Source organism: Oryctolagus cuniculus, chromosome 17 (assembly GCF_964237555.1).
Source record: "Oryctolagus cuniculus chromosome 17, mOryCun1.1, whole genome shotgun sequence".
Taxonomy (NCBI): domain Eukaryota; kingdom Metazoa; phylum Chordata; class Mammalia; order Lagomorpha; family Leporidae; genus Oryctolagus; species Oryctolagus cuniculus.
The window spans coordinates 18953939-18970455 of record NC_091448.1 but is presented as its reverse complement, the minus strand read 5'-3'; the positions used below and the strand labels follow the sequence as shown (position 1 = coordinate 18970455).

At 66.5% G+C, this 16517-nt stretch overlaps 2 protein-coding genes across 8 annotated transcripts; one reads left to right on the top strand and one right to left on the bottom strand.

The window, feature by feature from the left end:
- The first annotated feature begins 577 nt into the window (after positions 1-577).
- On the top strand, positions 578-8937 carry RUNDC3A (RUN domain containing 3A). 6 transcript variants are annotated; one of them, XM_051825733.2, is made up of 11 exons: positions 578-952; positions 4020-4135; positions 4448-4584; positions 4725-4810; positions 5707-5796; positions 5885-5965; positions 6097-6262; positions 6387-6544; positions 7196-7333; positions 7421-7527; positions 8409-8937. In XM_051825733.2, the coding sequence occupies exons 1-11, from the start codon at positions 846-848 to the stop codon at positions 8549-8551; spliced, it is 1329 nt and encodes a 442-aa protein (XP_051681693.1). In that variant the 5' UTR covers positions 578-845; the 3' UTR covers positions 8552-8937. The 6 variants fall into 6 exon arrangements, with proteins under 6 accessions (XP_051681693.1, XP_051681694.1, XP_051681692.1 ...); XM_051825734.2 differs by having other exon boundaries at positions 579-952; positions 4451-4584; XM_051825732.2 differs by having other exon boundaries at positions 579-952; positions 4436-4584.
- A 468-nt stretch (positions 8938-9405) lies between these two features.
- On the bottom strand, positions 9406-13526 carry SLC25A39 (solute carrier family 25 member 39). Of its 2 annotated transcripts, none has more exons than XM_051825738.2 (12): positions 13386-13526; positions 11886-11985; positions 11719-11778; positions 11590-11634; positions 11374-11483; positions 11124-11191; positions 10903-11027; positions 10598-10771; positions 10321-10430; positions 10109-10190; positions 9954-10034; positions 9406-9881 (listed from the first exon to the last, which is right to left on the bottom strand). In XM_051825738.2, exons 2-12 carry the CDS (start codon positions 11968-11970, stop codon positions 9766-9768), a joined length of 1056 nt encoding a protein of 351 aa, XP_051681698.1. In that variant the 5' UTR covers positions 11971-11985; positions 13386-13526; the 3' UTR covers positions 9406-9765. The 2 variants fall into 2 exon arrangements, with proteins under 2 accessions (XP_051681698.1, XP_002719483.1); XM_002719437.5 differs by lacking the exon at positions 13386-13526 and adding an exon at positions 12668-12827.
- Positions 13527-16517: the final 2991 nt, after the last annotated feature.

The window sequence follows — 16517 nt, the reverse complement described above, 5'->3', positions numbered from 1 at the left end:
GGCGCCAGGAACCTTCGCAGAGCCAGCCCTTAGCTACCAGTCTTCCCCCAGTCTCCGCCCCGGGTGGTTCCCGGCGCTGGGCTGCTACGGCTTCGTTTGCATTCCCATCCTCCAGCCCCGAGGGAAGTTGGCTGCGCCCGGCCCTGAAGACAAGTCCAGCCTGGCCACAGACAGGCCTGGAGATGCGCAGTCCCTCGGTCGGCTCCTTGGCCTCCGGGCTCAGCAAACGCCATCCGGCCGCGCTGAGGACGTCCGGGCAGCCGGTGGGGGCGGGGTCGGGATGCAGGACCTCCACTCCCCAGGTCCCCCGGGGCAGGGGGAGGGGACGAGAGATAGCCATCAGCATCCGTCACAGGTCAGAAGCAGGAAGTAGGTGTCGCAGCCCAGAGAGCGAGCGGAGGACCCCCGGAGGTGGAAGACAGGTCCCCTGTTCCACCCTCGAATCTCCGCATCTCCCGGGGACCCCCTCGGCCCTCCCCGGGGCCCCAGACCTCCCCCTCCCCTCAACCCCTGCACCCTCTGCGGATTGGTCCCCGGCCTGCTGGGGGGCGGGGCCCGAGGGCCCTGACGTCACCGGCCGAGGGGGGCGGGCTGCTGGGGGAGGGGGGGTGACGGGACCGGCTCAGCACCTCGGAGAGCTCCCTCCCCGGCCTTGTTTTGCTTCGGAATCGCCGCCGTGGGAGGGAGCGAGGGGGCCGGGCACCTGGCGCAGAGGCAGAGGGATGGCCGCGGAGGGGTCGATGGGCTCCGGCGGGCTGAGCGCCCAGCCGTGATCCGGCAGGGGGGCCGGGCCCCCGGGAGGGGTGGAGGGCAGAGGGCGGCGGCAGCAGTGGCCGCACATCTGGATGGAAGCGAGCTTTGTCCAGACCACCATGGCTCTGGGGCTGTCCTCCAAGAAAGCGTCTTCCCGGAACGTGGTCGTGGAGCGCAGGAACCTGATCACCGTGTGCAGGTGGGCGCCGCCGGTCGGGGCAGAGGCTGGGCGGGCTGCGGAGCCCGGGCGGAGCGCGGCTGCCGCGGACGGGAGGGGACGAAGGGTTAGGAGGAGCGCACGCACCGCCTCCCCAGGGCCCGGAACCGAGAGGCATGGAAGCCGGTCCTTACTCTTCCCAGCCAGGCCAGGCCTTTGCCCGGCCTAGGGCCTGGAGGTGAGGGGGCTTAATTGGCACTGCAGCTTCCTGTGAACACCAGGAAGTGACATTGCGCGAGGGGGAGGAGTGGGGACGGCTGGCTCCCGGGCTGGGAGCGGGGGCGGACGGGCCGAGGGGCACCCACGGGGGAAGCAGCGCCCTCCGACGCACCCTCATGGCCACCCCCTGTCTGACCTCTCTCCACTGCCACGCGCAAATCCTGGAGGAGACGGCGCCTCCCCTACAACGGCAGCCATTGGCGGGGTCACACTGGGCTTGTGGGCAAAGCCCCCAGGCCCATCCAGTGAAGGGTGAGGGGCACTCCCGGGCTGTGAGGAGAACCCGGGCCTTGGGTCCCCAAGCCTGGTTCAGGCAGAGGAGACTGGGAGGGCAGGGCCGCTGGCCGTGGAGGGTGGGGCTGCCGCAGGATTGGGGAAGATTTGACTGCTTTCTTGGGCCCCGAGAAGGGAGCCTTCAGCCGTGCAGTGACTCACGGTCCTGTCCTGCCAAGGCTGGGAACGGCCAGCGTCTCAGCCCCTCTTCCTACAGTGCACCCATGCTCGTACGCCCCTCTCCCTCTGGGAGCCCCATGCCAGCTGCCTTATCCACCTGCACCCTCTGCCCCCGCTGCTGCCAGCTGGTGCCCTCCCAGAGCAGGGTGCTTGGTGCCCACCTGATGCCAGCACTCCTGGCTCCCACAGCTCCTTCCAGGTTCCTGGGCACACACCCAAGGGTACTGCGTCTGTCTCACACCATCGTACCCCAGTGCCAGGCACAGTGCTGTGTGCATCAGCCCTCTGGGAAAATGCCCGGATGTGATGGGAGGAAGGAGGGCAGCCCAAGTGTAGCCATGGCCTCTGCCCTCATCCTCACAGACCTGGCAGTGTGGAGCCAGACAGTCCTCAGTTCAAGCTCTTTCCTGTTGGCTGTGCAGTCTTGGCGAGGTCTCCTACCCTCTCTGGGCCTTGGGCACCTCATCATCCCCATCGCACCTGCGAGAGCCGCCCCAGGGCGCAGGAGTGGCATGCCTCGGAGGAGCCCTCCCGCACACAGCACCAGCCCTGTCCTGGTGACGCCCTTCCTGCCCCTGTCTCTGCTCTTGACCTCCTAGGTGCCAGGATGGCTGAACCTCTTGCAGGTGTGGGGGAAGGAGGGCTCTGGAGGACCGGAGGGGGCTAGAGCTGGGGGATATCCAGACCCTGACAAAGGCTCAGATGCCCCTCAGGCCTCTGCTGCATGCCTGCCGTCACATGGTTCGCCTCCAGCTCCCAGAACAGTTCCCGTTAGCAGGCCGCAGGCTCCCCTGGGCCCTGGCCTCCTCGTCTCCATGGTAACCCGCAGCAGCCACTGCACCTCCTACCAGGGCGCACACCATGGGGCTCCAGGGCCGTGACCAGCTCCGCAGCAGCCCTCAGGAGTCCAGCAGATGGCTGCCGTGCCAAATCCAGCCCCGGGCCCCCATGGAGGGCTGACCCAGATGACCAAGTGGAAGGAGATGCATCACGAGGCCCAGAAAACGCCCTGCGCACAGGCTGCCTTCCCGTGATGGCCCAGCTCCCTGCCCACCGGCAGAAGGCAGTGGGATCTGAACCAGCGTTAGTGAGGCAGATCCCAGCACCCTGCGTGCACCCAAGGACACAATTTGAATGCAGCAGGCTCCCTCTCCCCAATGCAGCCCTGACCCAGACCTGCCTCTGACCTCAGGCCGGTCCAACTCTAAGCCCACAGCGGGTGGGCTCGGGCTCAGCTATGCCATGGCCTGAGAGCCTTGGAAGCCGGTACTCCAGGGCTGTCACCTTGCAGAGTGCAGTACGGAGGGCAGAGGAGAGCAGGGTGATTGGTGACAGGCATCCGGAGGCCATAAGACATAGCGGCAAGAGCGTAGGCTTGCAAGTCAGATACACCCTGTGAGCTCTGTGGCTCTGGACACAGCAGTTGACCTCTTAGGGCCCCTCAGTTTCCTTATCTGTCAAATGGGGTTAGACAGACCCTGCCTCCCAGGGCCGTATTGCATGCATGGCACATTCCAAGGGGAGAGAAAAAGGACAGTTTCACACAGCTCCCGTATCCTTGGACATCCTGCCCCGCCCCTGCTCTGCCACCCGCGACAGGGCAATGGGGATGGCAGGTGAAGACTGCAGGGGTGGGAACAGCAGAGGGAGCCTCAGGTTTTTCACAAGGTTGGGAGAGGGACAGGGCACGCGTGGTTCCAGCGCCTTGGCCACACCGGCATCCCATGGCTCTCCCCCTCCCTGAGGAGCTGGGTGTCTGGGCCCCCAAGCCCCTTCCAGGGACTTCCTGCCAGTGTTCCCTCCCACCCAGTGGGTGTGTCAGGCCCACACCCCTGCCTCCCCCTGCCCAGCTCTGCACTGCCTGGTTCTGGGCAGCTGGTGTGTGGGCGGCTGAGCCAGGAAAGGAAAGGGGGGAGGGGGCAGCCGGGTGCTGAGAGCCCACCTGGCCACCTGTGCGTGCCCACGCGCCATGTGCACTGTGCCAACTCACATGCTGGGGCACAGGTGACCCCGTTGCTCCGGCAACTTTAGGAGACAGCTCAGGGCAGGGTGCAAGCTGGCTTCTAATTCCTAGTTGGCCCCAGCTCTCAACACGGACGGTGCCACAGGGAGGGGTGGTCAAAGAGGCTCTGGGCCGGGCCCGTGGGCCCTGGTGCCTCATCTCTCTACCTGCTGTCTCATCCCCTCTCATTCCTTGTTCCTGTCACTTCTCCCGTCACCCACCTTGTCAGTCAGCTTCCCACCTGTCACTGTCTGAGTCTACATGGCGCCTCTGCGGTCACTGTGGGGTCTCTCTGCCCGGCCCCGCCCCCTCCCTCCACCACTAGCGCCCCGCCTTCTCGCCTGACAGCCCACCGCTCCCTGTCCCTGGACGCAGGTTCTCGGTGAAAACACTGCTGGAGAAGTACACGGCGGAGCCCATCGATGACTCCTCGGAGGAGTTCGTGAATTTCGCGGCCATTTTGGAGCAGATCCTCAGCCACCGCTTCAAAGGTGAGTCCTGGCTCCTCCCCACGCCCCCAGCCTTGAGCCTCGGGCCTCCCCGCACTGCGGGACGCCGTGGATCTCTGGGCCCCATCACTGCGCCTGGCTCCTGGGGCAGCCGGGACGGTCTCCTCCCCGAGCCCCACCAGTGTGGGTGTTGCTCTAGCTGGTGTGTCCTTTGCATACAGGCGTTTGGGGAGGCACTGTGTGTGTGCTTGGATGCTCCTATTCATGTCTGTGGGTGCCCCGTTACATGGGCCCTCTGCAGACTCCCTGGTCTTGCTGAGCCTGCTCCCTGCCCTGGCTCAGCCTGTGCCCCAGCAGGTCCAGTGAGCTGGTTCAGCTCGGATGGGCAGCGGGGCTTCTGGGACTACATCCGGCTGGCCTGCAGCAAAGTGCCCAACAACTGTGTGAGCAGCATCGAGAACATGGAGAACATCAGCACTGCGCGAGCCAAGGTGGGGCCCGCGGGGCGCGGGGGGCAGCCGCTGCCTGCACCTGGTGCTCACTTCCGGCCCCGGGCATGGCGTGGGGGAAGAGCCAGGCTGGACGCACGCCTGCCTTCGGGGCGGCGAGCAAAGGCGAGCGTGCTTTGCAGGGCCGTGCATGGATCCGGGTGGCGCTGATGGAGAAGCGCATGTCGGAGTACATCACCACGGCTCTGCGGGACACCCGGACCACCAGGTCAGACCGCTCACGCAGCTCGGGCCACGGGTCCCAGGGTGCGCTGGCCGCCCCGCCAGTCCTCAGGTCCCTGCAGCAAGTTCCTTCAGGCCCTGGACTACGAGTCCCAGCACACACTGCCAGTCTCCTTCTTGCCCACCGTCCACCGGGCAGCCCCACCTGCTGTCCCAGAACACACTTCTAGCACCATTGCCCGCGCTTCCGCGTCAGGTCCCAGTGCTTGGACCCACCCTCACTGTCCAGCACCGTTCCCAGCATGCACTGCTCCCCCACTGGACACACCTGCGGACGCCCTCAGTCACGCACCATTTTACTTGTCGGCCTTGAGCCATGGGCTGCAGTACCCAGCCCCAGGACTCCTTCCGGTGGCAGGAGTGCACACCTGCTACCCGCAGACAAGGTCCCAACAGGCTTCAGTTCTGGACTCAGGTTGGACGGGAGGCTGGGTGCCTGGGCAGAGTGTGCCAGTGTGGGGAGCTTCGTGTGAAGCTGTCTGGGTGCAGTGGGGGACAGGCACCACCCCCTCCCAAGTGGCCACGTCCAGCTGGACACTCACCGCATTCTATTCCTGGTCTCCACAGTTCAGAGTGCCCCTCAACCTAGGTTTCAGTACCTGCTGCATGAAGGTACTTTTGTTCAGATGCAAAACATTCTTGAAACGCATGTGCAGTTCTTCATAATTCACGTTGCCCACCAGCTTTTGGAAGACCCCAAGCACTTGTTCCCCGACTTGAAGGATCTGGGTGACCATGGACCTGGGGGGCCGGGGGAGCCCAGTGGGAGAGTCAGGGTCCACACCTCCTCTTTCCTCTAAGCAGAGGTGTAGTAAGTCCCAGGAGCCCCGGTGTGTGGGGGGAGGGGACGGCGGCTGCACCCCGGCCTCCCTCTCTCCGCAGGCGGTTCTATGACTCCGGCGCCATCATGCTGCGGGAGGAGGCCACCGTCCTCACCGGGATGCTGATCGGGCTGGGCGCCATCGACTTCAGGTGGGGCCTGTGGCCCGGAGGAGGCGGCTGGTTCCCCCACACCCCTAGCCTTCACACCTGCCCCCAACCCGTGGCTCCTCTGCCCCAGTTTCTGTCTAAAGGGTGAAGTCCTGGATGGGAAGACCCCCGTGGTCATCGACTACACGCCCTACCTGAAGTTCACCCAGAGGTGAGCAGCCCTGTGCAGACTGTGGGGGCGGCCGGGGGGACCGGGCCCGTCCTTGTGCCGCTGCCCGGAGCGGGCGGGGGTGGGCCGCGCGCGCCGCGGGGCCGGCCACGGCCGCTGCTCCCTGCCGCCAGCTACGACTATCTGACGGACGAGGAGGAGCGGCACAGCGCCGAGAGTAGCACGAGCGAGGACAACTCGCCCGAGCACCCGTACCTGCCGCTCGTCACCGACGAGGACAGCTGGTACAGCAAGTGGCACAAGATGGAGCAGAAATTCCGCATCGTTTACGCGCAGAAGGTGCGCGCGGCGCGGCGGGGCACGCGCGGGGATGGGCAGGGGTGGGGACAGGGCTCCCAGCGGCCGGCCGGGCCGCAGCTGGGCCCCCTCCTCCCGCCGCGCGCGCTGAGCCGGCGCCCCGCAGGGCTACCTGGAGGAGCTGGTGCGCTTGCGCGAGTCGCAGCTGAAAGACCTGGAGGCGGAGAACCGGCGGCTGCAGCTGCAGCTGGAGGAAGCGGCGGCGCAGAACCAGCGCGAGAAGCGGGAGCTGGAAGGCGTGATCCTGGAGCTGCAGGAGCAGCTGTGAGCGCTTCCACTGCCCCGGGGGACCCAGCGTCGCCGGCCCTGACCCCGCCACGGCTCCCCGAGAACCCATCCTCGCTCGCCCCGATCCCGCCACCCCACTGACCCCAGCTGCGATCTTCTAACATTGTCCTCGCCCCAAGATCCCGCGGCTTCCAACAGCCGGCGCCCCGCCTGTTACCCCGCCGCGTCTGGCGCTGCCGGGACCCCGCATTGCGCACACTCAGCACCCTCCCACGTGACCGCAGTTCCCACTGCTCCGAGTGCTTCTGCCCACCACCACCCGCGGGGACCCCGCCACCTCACCTCCACAGACCCCCCAGCACCTCTTCCCTGTTCACGCCTTGGCCTTCCAGAATGCCCCCCCAAGACTCTGCATTGCCCTTCAGGAACCCCCTCCTCACCCTCGCTGACTCCTTCAGCGCCCCGTTATCCCCTGCAGCTCCTAACGGGAGTGCAGGAACCCCCGCCACCCTCTTCTCCGAGTACCACTTCCATGGCTTCTTGGGATCCGCCTCACTCACCCCAACGTCGCGCCCCCTCCTTTGCTGCTCGGGTCTCACTCCTGGCTCTCCCTCCCCGCGCCCGCTGACTTCCTTCCCCAACTGCGCTCCGTCTCCCAGCCAGGCCTGACCCCCTTCCCCCTCCCAGGACAGGTCTGATCCCTGGTGACCACGCCCCCCTGGCTCAGGGTTCCAAGGAGCTCACCACGCCCCTGGTCAACCAGTGGCCCTCGCTGGGGACGCTCAACGGGGCGGAGGGCGCCAGCAACTCCAAGCTCTACCGGAGGTAAGCCGCAGCCAGGCTTGGGCCCAGAGTGCGGGTCTCAGGGGCTGCAGCCCTCTGCCCACACCCTAGCTCCCCACTCTGCCCCAGACACAGCTTCATGAGCACGGAGCCGCTGTCCGCGGAAGCCAGTCTGAGCTCGGACTCCCAGCGCCTGGGAGAGGGCAAGCGGGATGAGGAGCCCTGGGGCCCCATCGGTGAGCTCCCCTCCTCTCCTCCCCTGCACCCAGCACCCCTCCAGGAAGGGCGGAGGCGAGGCCTTGGGGCTGTCAGCCAGGCCCTGGCCACTCTCCCTCCTCTCTGCAACTTCCTGCGAGCCCCGCCCAGCAACCAGAGCTTGGCTTGGCTGTTGGGCAGCAAGACCCCAGGGCCAACGCCGGCTGTGCCTCGCCTGGCTCTGCGGCTGGGCCAGTCCCAGCAGGACAGCCTCCAGGGGTGCCCGAGCTCGGGGATTCTTGCGCTTCTCATGCACTCTATAACTGCTTGCCTGACCGTTCTTTCCCCCTTTTTCTTTGGCTGCCAGGAAGCTCAGAGCCTAATTAGTGGCTCCCTTCGAGCGAATGCCCAGGACTTCAACGCATGCATTGTGTGTTGACCTCACCCCTGGCTTCAGCTTGGTTTTCCCATCCTAGTTCCCCTTGTGCCTGGATCTCCTGCCTTTTTCTTTTTTTTTCTGACCACTCTGTATCGGACACCCACGGGCCTTCCTTGAGACAAGGCAGGCTACGGACTCGTAACCCCAGCAACACTGCGTGTGGCTGTCTGTCTGTCCGCCCCGCCAGACTGTGAGCTCCGCGAGGGCAGGGACCGTGTCTCTCTCGTCCGTTCTCTGTACCCCCAGCGCTCGGAACAGAGCAAGCGCTTGCTGCGTGGTTAATAAATGAGCAGAGGATGAACCTCAGGGGGAGACAGACACAGTAGCGTGCCCAGCACTGCGCACGGCACGGGCAGGTGATGCCAACTGCTCCGGCAGAGACCGGGCCCCCGGGGTGACCTGCAGGCTGCCTCCACGCATGCCCCTCCCAGCTTCCATGCTCGCAGGCTGCCCGGCCCCGCCTCACCCGCCCTCTCTCCCCAGGGAAGGACCCCACGCCCTCCATGCTGGGCCTCTGCGGCTCCCTGGCTTCCATCCCCAGCTGCAAGTCCCTGGCGAGCTTCAAATCCAACGAGTGCCTGGTGAGCGACAGTCCCGAGGGCAGCCCGGCACTGAGCCCCAGCTGAGGAGCAGCGTGGGCGGTGCCAGCCCACGGACACCTGTCACCTGTCCTCGAGCCCCCCTCCCAGAGAACGCTGCCACCCAGCTGGGGGCCTCTTGCCTGTTCTAGCTCCCTGTGCAGGAAGGCGGGGCTGCAAAGGGATGCTGGCTGGGCCTGGGGGGCCTCCAGGAGCCCCTAGGGAGGCCGCTCCGCTACTCTGGCGACCCCGTGCCTGGCTGGCCCCCTGCCGGACTCTCCCTGTCTCATCACCCAGAAACGGAGGAGCTGGTGGCCCCACCTCAGCACCCCACCTCCCCCGTGCCCCGCCTGCCCCTTGGAGTTACTTCTTCCTCAGCCCCGCTGAGTTGGGGCTCTGGAGGGAACCAGGCAAATAAAAAGCAGAGGACCGAGGGTGGCCTCATCTGTGGGGTGCTGGGCAGGGCGCTGACTGGAGGTCTGCAGAGGGCAACAGAGCTAGAGCAGGCCCTGCGGCCAAGGCCGGGCGCCCTCCGGAAGCAGGGAGGAGTAGCTTCTGCAGGAAGCATCCCAAGGCCGAGGTCTGCGGGGAGAGGGGGCCAGGCAAGCGGCCCCGACCCTCCCCTGCCAGGAACCCACTTCCCTGTGTGAGCCCCAGCTGCAGGCCTTGCCCGCCAGAGGCTCCCGCTCTGCTGCTACTCCGGGTGCCCCCGCAGATCTCCCCAGCACCAGGGCTGCTCCCTCCACACGCAGTCCCGGCGCTGGGCGGGGAGCCCTGTTCACAGGTGCAGCCCCGGGCAGCCAGAGCCAGCCCCAGTTCCCTCCCAGGCCTCCCCTCGGATTCACTCACAGGCGCCCACTCTGTCCGCCACCCCCGGGGCCCCCAAAGTCACAGGCACTGGGTGGAAGTTCATTATCTTTAGACTTCAGAAACTCACAGGGCAGGGGGTCTGAGCCAAGCCAGGGTTTCTTGGCTCCTGGAGGCGGCCCAGCTAACACACACAAAGGGAAATGCGGGGTGGGGGTGGGGATGGGGGCGGGAGGCAGATTTGGTCTTGAACTTGGGGGGTAGGCAAGTGAGATCCTCGGGACAGGAGCAGCTGTGACTGAGAAGACCTGGAGGCCGGGGCGGGGAGCCCACCTGGGGCTGGGGCGGGGAGGGAGGGGAGCAGGGCCCTGCCCCGGGTGCTGCGGGAAAGGCACTTGGCTCAGCCCTTCCTGCCCCCACCACGCGGGGTGGAGACGCCGGGATCCTCGCCCCTCTCAGGGGCACAGAGGCCGGTCTCGGTTGAGCCTCTGGAAGAAGCTTTTGCCAAACTCATAAGTGCTGATCATGATGGCACAGGAGGGAGCAGCCTTGATGATCCTGGGCAGGAAGCCTGCAGGGCAGGGTCAGAAGTCAGGGGTCAGGGGTCAGGGGCCAGGGCCCGCGCCAGGAGTGCTGCACTCACCTGCGAAGAGGCCCCTGGTGCCTGACTCAGCCCGGATCCTCCGTAGCAGCAGCCACGTGGAGGCGGTGTGCGGGGGTGACACTGCGAACACCGGGCCGCTCAGCAGGAACCCCTCGGGCCCCGCACGACCCCAGCCCGGGACACCCGCCCCTCACCTCGCACGGCCTCCATGGCTCCCAGAGCCACCTGGCGCTGAGTCTTCACCACGTCGAAGGGCAGGGTCAGGGTGGCAGCCACCTGCGGGGTGGGCAGAGCTCATCCCCTCGCCCAGGAGCCCCGGCCCCTGCACCCCACGCAGCTGTGGGGGTTGGGAGGGACGAGGGCAGCACAGGACGGGCCAGGGATGGCAAGGCTGCCGGGGACTCACCATCCCCGAGATGCCGCCAGCCACGAAGCTGATGCCCACGGGCGTCTGGTCCTTCGGTCTCCGCCCGTTCAACCAGCTCTTCATCAGCTCATAGTTGAACCAGTACAGGGCTGGGAGAGGGGGCCTCATCAGTGGTGGAAGGGCCCGGCTGCGGCAGCAGGCCCTCGCCTGCTCCTGGGGCCGGCAGACTGCAGGCTGGGCCCCTGCACAGCAGGGAGCCTAGGGCTTGGGGCAGCTGGTGGCCCAGGGGGACTCGACTCCCTCACCCTGCCCCTACCTGAGAAGGGCACGTCTCGAAGGGCCGTGGGGCCCCAGCCCAGCCACAGCGAGCGCCAGCCGCCCTGGGCCACTGCAGCCCGGACACAGGTGCCCAGCTCCCGGTACGACACGTGCCGAGCCTGCAGCTTCGTCCGCACCAGCTCCAGGGGGCTGACCACGGTCACGGTGCCCACTGCGGGGGAGGGAGTGGTGCATCAGCTGCCCTGCCCACACAGAGCCCAGAACATTCCCCCACCCCCGGGCTGGTAGGGGCTTGGGCGCAGGTGGGGGCAGAGGGACACCAAGGCCCTGGGCTGTGCTCACGGCGGGCCAGTGCGCCAGCCACCATGGGCGCGTAGAGGTCAGAGGTCAGGGCTCGAGCACACAGGAAAGCCTTGAGTTGGTCGTAGGCAGTGAAGTAGACGGCGGTAGCTGGCACGGTCATCACCCTGGGTGTGGACGTGACTTAGGACCCCAAGGCTCCCACACCTCTCGAGCGCCCCGCCCCGCCCCCACCAGCGAGCAGCAGGGGCCCGGTCACTCACAGGGTGGCAGGGAGGCCGCTCCACAGCGTGCTGGTGCCCTCGTGCCTCACAATCTTCACAAAGGCGTCCTGGCCAAGTGGGTGCAGCCGCGGGGTGGGGGAGAGGGTGGACGTGAACCAGACCCCCGCCCACCAGGCTTCCGCAGGGGCCACAGCGCAGCCAAGGTCCAGGCAGACTCCTCCGGGAAACCACCCCGACCTGAACCGCTCCCCTCTACCACCCCCCCTCGGTGGGCACAGCTGCCCCTCACCATGGTGCCAGTGAAGCGGGTGGGGTCCTGAAACCAGGTGGCACAGCGGGCACCGTTCGGGCACAAGTACAGGGGCTCCAGGACACCACTGCAGTACAGCAGGCACTTCCCTGTGGGTGGGGGAGGGGCGCTGGGCTACGGGGGTAGGCGCTGGTTCGGGGGCCCCTGGCGACGGTAGGACATTCCCCCCCCAAGCCCCCCAGGTCGGGCACTCACAGTTGGCATAGGAGAGGCTCCAGAGCCTGGAGGGGTGTGTCAGCCCTGAAACACAGGCAGCCCGTCCGATCAGGAGAGCCCGGCCCGCTCCGGGTCCCCGCCCCCCCAGGCTCGGGGCACAGCGCTCACCACTGGCCCCCGACGGGCGCTGGGACTGCAGGCGGACCTTCACCACGTCCAGGGGCGTCACTGGCGGAGGGGCAGAGCCGAAGGCCCCAGTCAGGACCCCGCCCCGCCCCGGCCCCGCCCCCAGGCGCCTCCAACCTGGGGCGCGCCCCCACCTCCCCCGGTCTTACTGAAGAGGGAGGTGACCACAGCCCCAGCGCCCGAGGCCACCATCTGCTGGAGGGGGCTGATGCCCCCGCGGTCCTGCTCCGCCATCTTGCAGCTCCAGTCCTGAGAAAGACACTCCAGTCAGTGGGCACCGACTCCCACGTCGGGGGGCAGGAGGCAAAGGCACTTGACCCCTGCTGGCCCCGCTTCAAGCTCTTCAGCGCCCCTCCGAAGCGGCCCCCGTCAGCCCCATCTTTGCCAGCAGGGAAACCAAGGCTGGGGAGGCGAGGTGAGGTCACTCCGGTCTGGACGAGGCTGGGTGGTCCTTCGCTGGCGGATGGCAAGAGCCGCCACTGCCATTCCCTGCTCAGCGCCACACGTGCTCACGGTGCAGCTCTCAGGTGCCCGCGCCCAGTCTCAAAGGTCAAATCCCCTGAGCCCCCGGCGCCGGGGCCGGCACACGCGACCGCAGGCTGGGGTGCCCGGGCTCCCCCGCGGCCTGCTCCCGGCGCCGGACGGGCCGGGCGCTGGGCTTTGAACACTCTTCCTGCCTTCTCCACATATACGGGCTGGGGGCCTAGACGAGGGGGCTTGGGGAGACAGGGTCTCCCCTCGCTTCTCGCCGACATTCCGTGCCCAGGGTCTGCGAACAGGGAAGCCCCGTAAAGCCGACTTGGTCGCACGGTGGCCCGCAGCTCCGGGCTCCCGGCTCCGGCTCCCTGGGACGCCCCCCCCCACAGAGATCGCACTGCCTCCCGTCTCCGCCCCCCAGTCTCCCGCCCCGGCCCGCTCCCGGCCTGCCCACCTAGCTCTAAGCCGGTGCTCGTGCGGCACGGCGCCCAGGGCCCGGCGGGCCCATAGCCGCTCCGCGGCCGGTGCGAGGTCCCGCGCCCTCGCCTCGCACCAAGGCCGACCAGGAAAGCGGCGGACCGGCCCCGCCCCCGGGCTGCGCGGCGAGGCCCCGCCCCCCGCGGGCCGACCGGCTGCTAGCCCGGAGTGCCTCGGCCCCGCCCACTTGCGTCTCAGGCCGCGGCCCCGCCCCCGTCCCGCGTGCGCTGCGGGAGGCTTTCGCGCCGCGTTCGCGCTCCCGCGCCGGGCCCGGCCTGGCCGCTCCGCCGCCCCACAGCGGCGCGTCCCCTCACTCCCACGCCCCCGGCACCCGGCGGGCGCTGCACGGGCTCGCGGACTGCGTGGCTGGCAGGCGCCTGAGCGAGGCTGAGGGGCCCGGGAGCCTTGGGCCGCAGCGTCGCCCGGGGAGCCCGCCACGCTCACGGTGTTGTTTCATGAGTGGCTTTTTCTGGGAGCCGCCACCGGCTCGTGCTCACGTGGGGAGCCGGCCGCTCGGGCTGGGGCTCCGCCCGGGTGCCCCGCGTTGTCCCCCGCTGGCGGGGGCTGGGGCGGCGCCCCCGGGACGGGGCCAGGTCGTGCGGGGCCGGACGCGGGGGCCTTAACCGCTGCTCCCCGTCCCTCGAGCGTCTGAGCTTTCTGCGCAGGTTGTTACGAGCCAGGCTGCCCCGCTGTACCGGAGCTGAGGCGCGGGCTCAGGGGCGACCCCGCGCCGAGGGCCGGCGCTGGCGCCTCTTCCCCGGCTCCTCGGGGTCTCGCTTCCCCCCGGCCGAGACTCCCCGCCTGCCTCGCCTTTAAAACTTTCGCCCCAATGTGATTATTTGTCCTAATACAAGAAAACAAGCGCGCGTGAGCCTGCACCTTTAAGAAGGGTGGGCGGGGACTTCGACGTCACTCTCTTCCCCGCCCCTCGGGTTCCAACTGGTTGCGACCGGCGCCGGAGCCGCCCAGCCAGCCGGTTGCTGCCGGGTTAGCACGTGGATGGCAAGGGGCCAACCGTTCTCATTCCCTGAGAAAGCCTTGTAGCTCTGCGAGGCTGGGACGCCCCAGCTTGGGGGCGGGGGAGGAGGCCGAAGGTCAAAAAGGCTGGAGGCCGGGGGTGCTTTACACTCCCTTCACCCCCCCCCCCAGAGTTCACTAGCAATACAAAGTCGTTTTACAAACGGTCCGTTCAAGCGAGGACGCAGCCCCCTTTAAGGCCCTTTGCAACCTCAAAAGTTAGGGTTTACCAGTTCGCGGCTGCGGGGTTGTCCTCACTCCACGGGGTGGGGGTCGGGGGGGGGGCCTGAGGCCCTGGCGTAGAGCCAGACGCAGCCCCGAGGGTCAGACCCCGACCTGGGTGACGCCCCCGTCTGGAGGCCCAGTTCCTGCTCTACAGCCCGTGCACCTGTGCGTCCGGTTCCGGCCTCACCTGCCTCCTCCATCGCGGGGAGGGGCCCTACCGAGCGTGCCCACCCCCGAGCCTCACTTTCCCGGCTGGTAGAGGGAGCCCTGGCGATAACACCCTCCTCGCAGCTCTGGAGCCGAAGCTGCCATGGTGCTGCCATCAGCTGTCCCCAGGCCCCCGGCACAGAAACTTCTCTGAGCTCTGAGCTACCTGTGCCTCCGCCAGGCGGGCGTCACCAGGGCAGGGGGCGGGGCTTGCAATGACCTTAAGTAAGACACCTTCAAGATTTGTCACAACTCCTGCGTCCTCGTCTGGAAATGAAGGCCTCAAGCTACCCCCCCCCCCCCCCCCAGAGCTGCTGGCAAACCTCCACCGCAGCCAGGGCTGGGCCAGGCTGGGGCCGGGGGCCTGGAAGTCCAGCTGGGTCTCCCAGGAGGGCGGTGGATGGGCCCAGCTGCCCACCAGGGTGTGCAGCAGCTGGGAGTTGAACCCGGGCCCTTTGATATGGGTGTGGGCATCGCCAGCCGCACTGAAACCACTGTGCCGAGCACCCACGCCTGCTTTCAACTCTGCCACGGGGGCCTGCGGGCAGGTCCTGGCCTGACTGGGAGCGGGGAGGGGACGCCGAGGCTGGCCAGGCCCCGGTGCCGCCTTCTTCCCCGCAGCCGTTTCTGGAGCAGATTGGAGCTGTGACGGGTGTACAGTCAGGGGCCAGGGGAGGCAGCTAGGGGGCTGCAGAGGTGCTGGGGGGGGGTCAGGGCAGGGACCCCCAGTGCCTGTGAGCCTGGGGCCAGGGGAGGCTGCAGAGGTGCTGGGGGTGGGTCAGGGCAGGGACCCCCAGTGCCTGTGAGCCTGGAGCCAGGGGAGGCAGCTAGGGGGCTGCAGAGGTGCTGGGGGGGGGTCAGGGCAGGGACCCCCCCAGTGCCTGTGAGCCTGGGGCCAGAGCTGTCCCCATGGAGCATATCGTCCTGGAGGTTCCCTCCCCAGGCACAGAGCTAGACGCCGGGCTGAGCTGCGACTGGAGTGTACGGGTGAGAGGGGGTCCCGGAGCCCTGGAGCAGGAATGGCCAAACCGCAGTGAGCTCCGAGTGGGGGAAGTCGCCTTGGCTGCGGAAGTTTCTCCTGACTTCTCCCCTGTTCCCAGGAAATCAAGGCCTGCTGCAGGCTTTGGGGGTGACTTAGCCTCAGCTGGGTTTTGAGAGAGCGAGAGAGCGAGAGAGCGAGGGGGGGGGGAGCCAGTGCAGCAACTGTTCCCCGCTGTGGGTCAAGGCGAGGCCTGGGGGTGTTCACTGTGCTATTTTTGCAACTTTCTTGCTGTATTTAAAATAAAGACTTGGGGGAGAAGGGAACCCCCACAAATACACAGATGGTACTGAAAGAATCCGAAGCAGCAACTGTTTTTGTTTGAAGCTTTTATTGATTTATTCTTAAAATGTTATGCGTTTGAAAGGCAGCTATGGAAAGGGGGAGCCAGAGTTTGTGGCTCCTGGCGGGGGCCTGGTCAAGCCCTGGCTGTCATAACCTTTTGGGAAGTGAACCAGCGGATGGAAGATGTCTCTGTCTCTCCCTCTCTCTGTGTAACTCTGTCTCTCGAATAAATAAATCTAAAAAAAACAAAACAAAAAACAAAAAAAAAAAACTCCCTTCCGTGGAGGGAGGCCGCGCTCTCCAGCCTAAGGCCGGGGTTAAACCGCGGGGCGCTGCCGAGGGCTCGCAGCAGGAGTGCCAGCGCCCCCTAGGGGACGTTCCTGACATCTGCGAAGCCTGTGTGTGGGTGGTGGGGAAAGGTCGCAGGTCCGGCACCTGTGGGCTGGCAGCTCACCTGGTGCCCAATGTCCAGGCAAGGGTCAGAGGGTCGGTCCAGCGCGGACAGCTCTCCCGGTTCTTCGCTGCCTTTTTTCATGAGCAACCGGCCAGGCAGCTCTATTTTCCCCCACATCTTTTGGGAGCAGTTTTAATAAGCATGGGATTTTTCACCATGCAATGCTAGGACAGAGCTTTTGTTCCTTTCTATTACACTCAAACTTTTAAAAACCATTTTTTTAGAATTCACTTGAAAGGCAGTTACACAGAGAGAGAAGCTCTTCCACTGCTGGCGGCGACAGCTGGGGCTGGGCCAGGCTGAAGCCAGGAGCCAGGAACTCCATCTGGGTCTCCCACGTGGGTGCAGGGGCACAAGCTCTTGAGCCATCTTTCACTGCTTCCCCAGGCCATTAGCAGGGAGCTGGACTGGAAGTGGAGGGGCCCAGCTGGGACAGGAACTGGTGCCCATATGGGATGCAGGAGTCGCAGGTGGTGGCTTAACCCACTGCACCACAACTCCAGCCCCTATAGCTCGAACTTTATCTAGATTTTTAAGAACACCTTGTGTAGGAAAATTATATTATCTAAGAATTTTGCTTCTGAATATTAAAAGAGAACT

What these genes read in the sequence shown, in the direction of transcription:
- RUNDC3A (XM_051825732.2), top strand. Translation starts at nt 846, where the DNA reads ATGGAAGCGAGCTTTGTCCAGACCACCATGGCTCTGGGGCTGTCCTCC. An exon ending in CTGGAGCTGCAGGAGCAGCT is followed by an intron (nt 6,545 to 7,195) that starts GTGAGCGCTTCC and finishes TCCCCCTCCCAG; the next exon opens with GACAGGTCTGATCCCTGGTG. An exon ending in AACTCCAAGCTCTACCGGAG is followed by an intron (nt 7,334 to 7,420) that starts GTAAGCCGCAGC and finishes ACTCTGCCCCAG; the next exon opens with ACACAGCTTCATGAGCACGG.
- SLC25A39 (XM_051825738.2), bottom strand. Translation starts at nt 11,970, where the DNA reads ATGGCGGAGCAGGACCGCGGGGGCATCAGCCCCCTCCAGCAGATGGTG. An exon ending in GAGCCTCTCCTATGCCAACT is followed by an intron (nt 11,484 to 11,589) that starts GTGAGTGCCCGA and finishes CCCCACCCACAG; the next exon opens with GGAAGTGCCTGCTGTACTGC. An exon ending in TCGAGACGTGCCCTTCTCAG is followed by an intron (nt 10,431 to 10,597) that starts GTAGGGGCAGGG and finishes CCCCTCTCCCAG; the next exon opens with CCCTGTACTGGTTCAACTAT.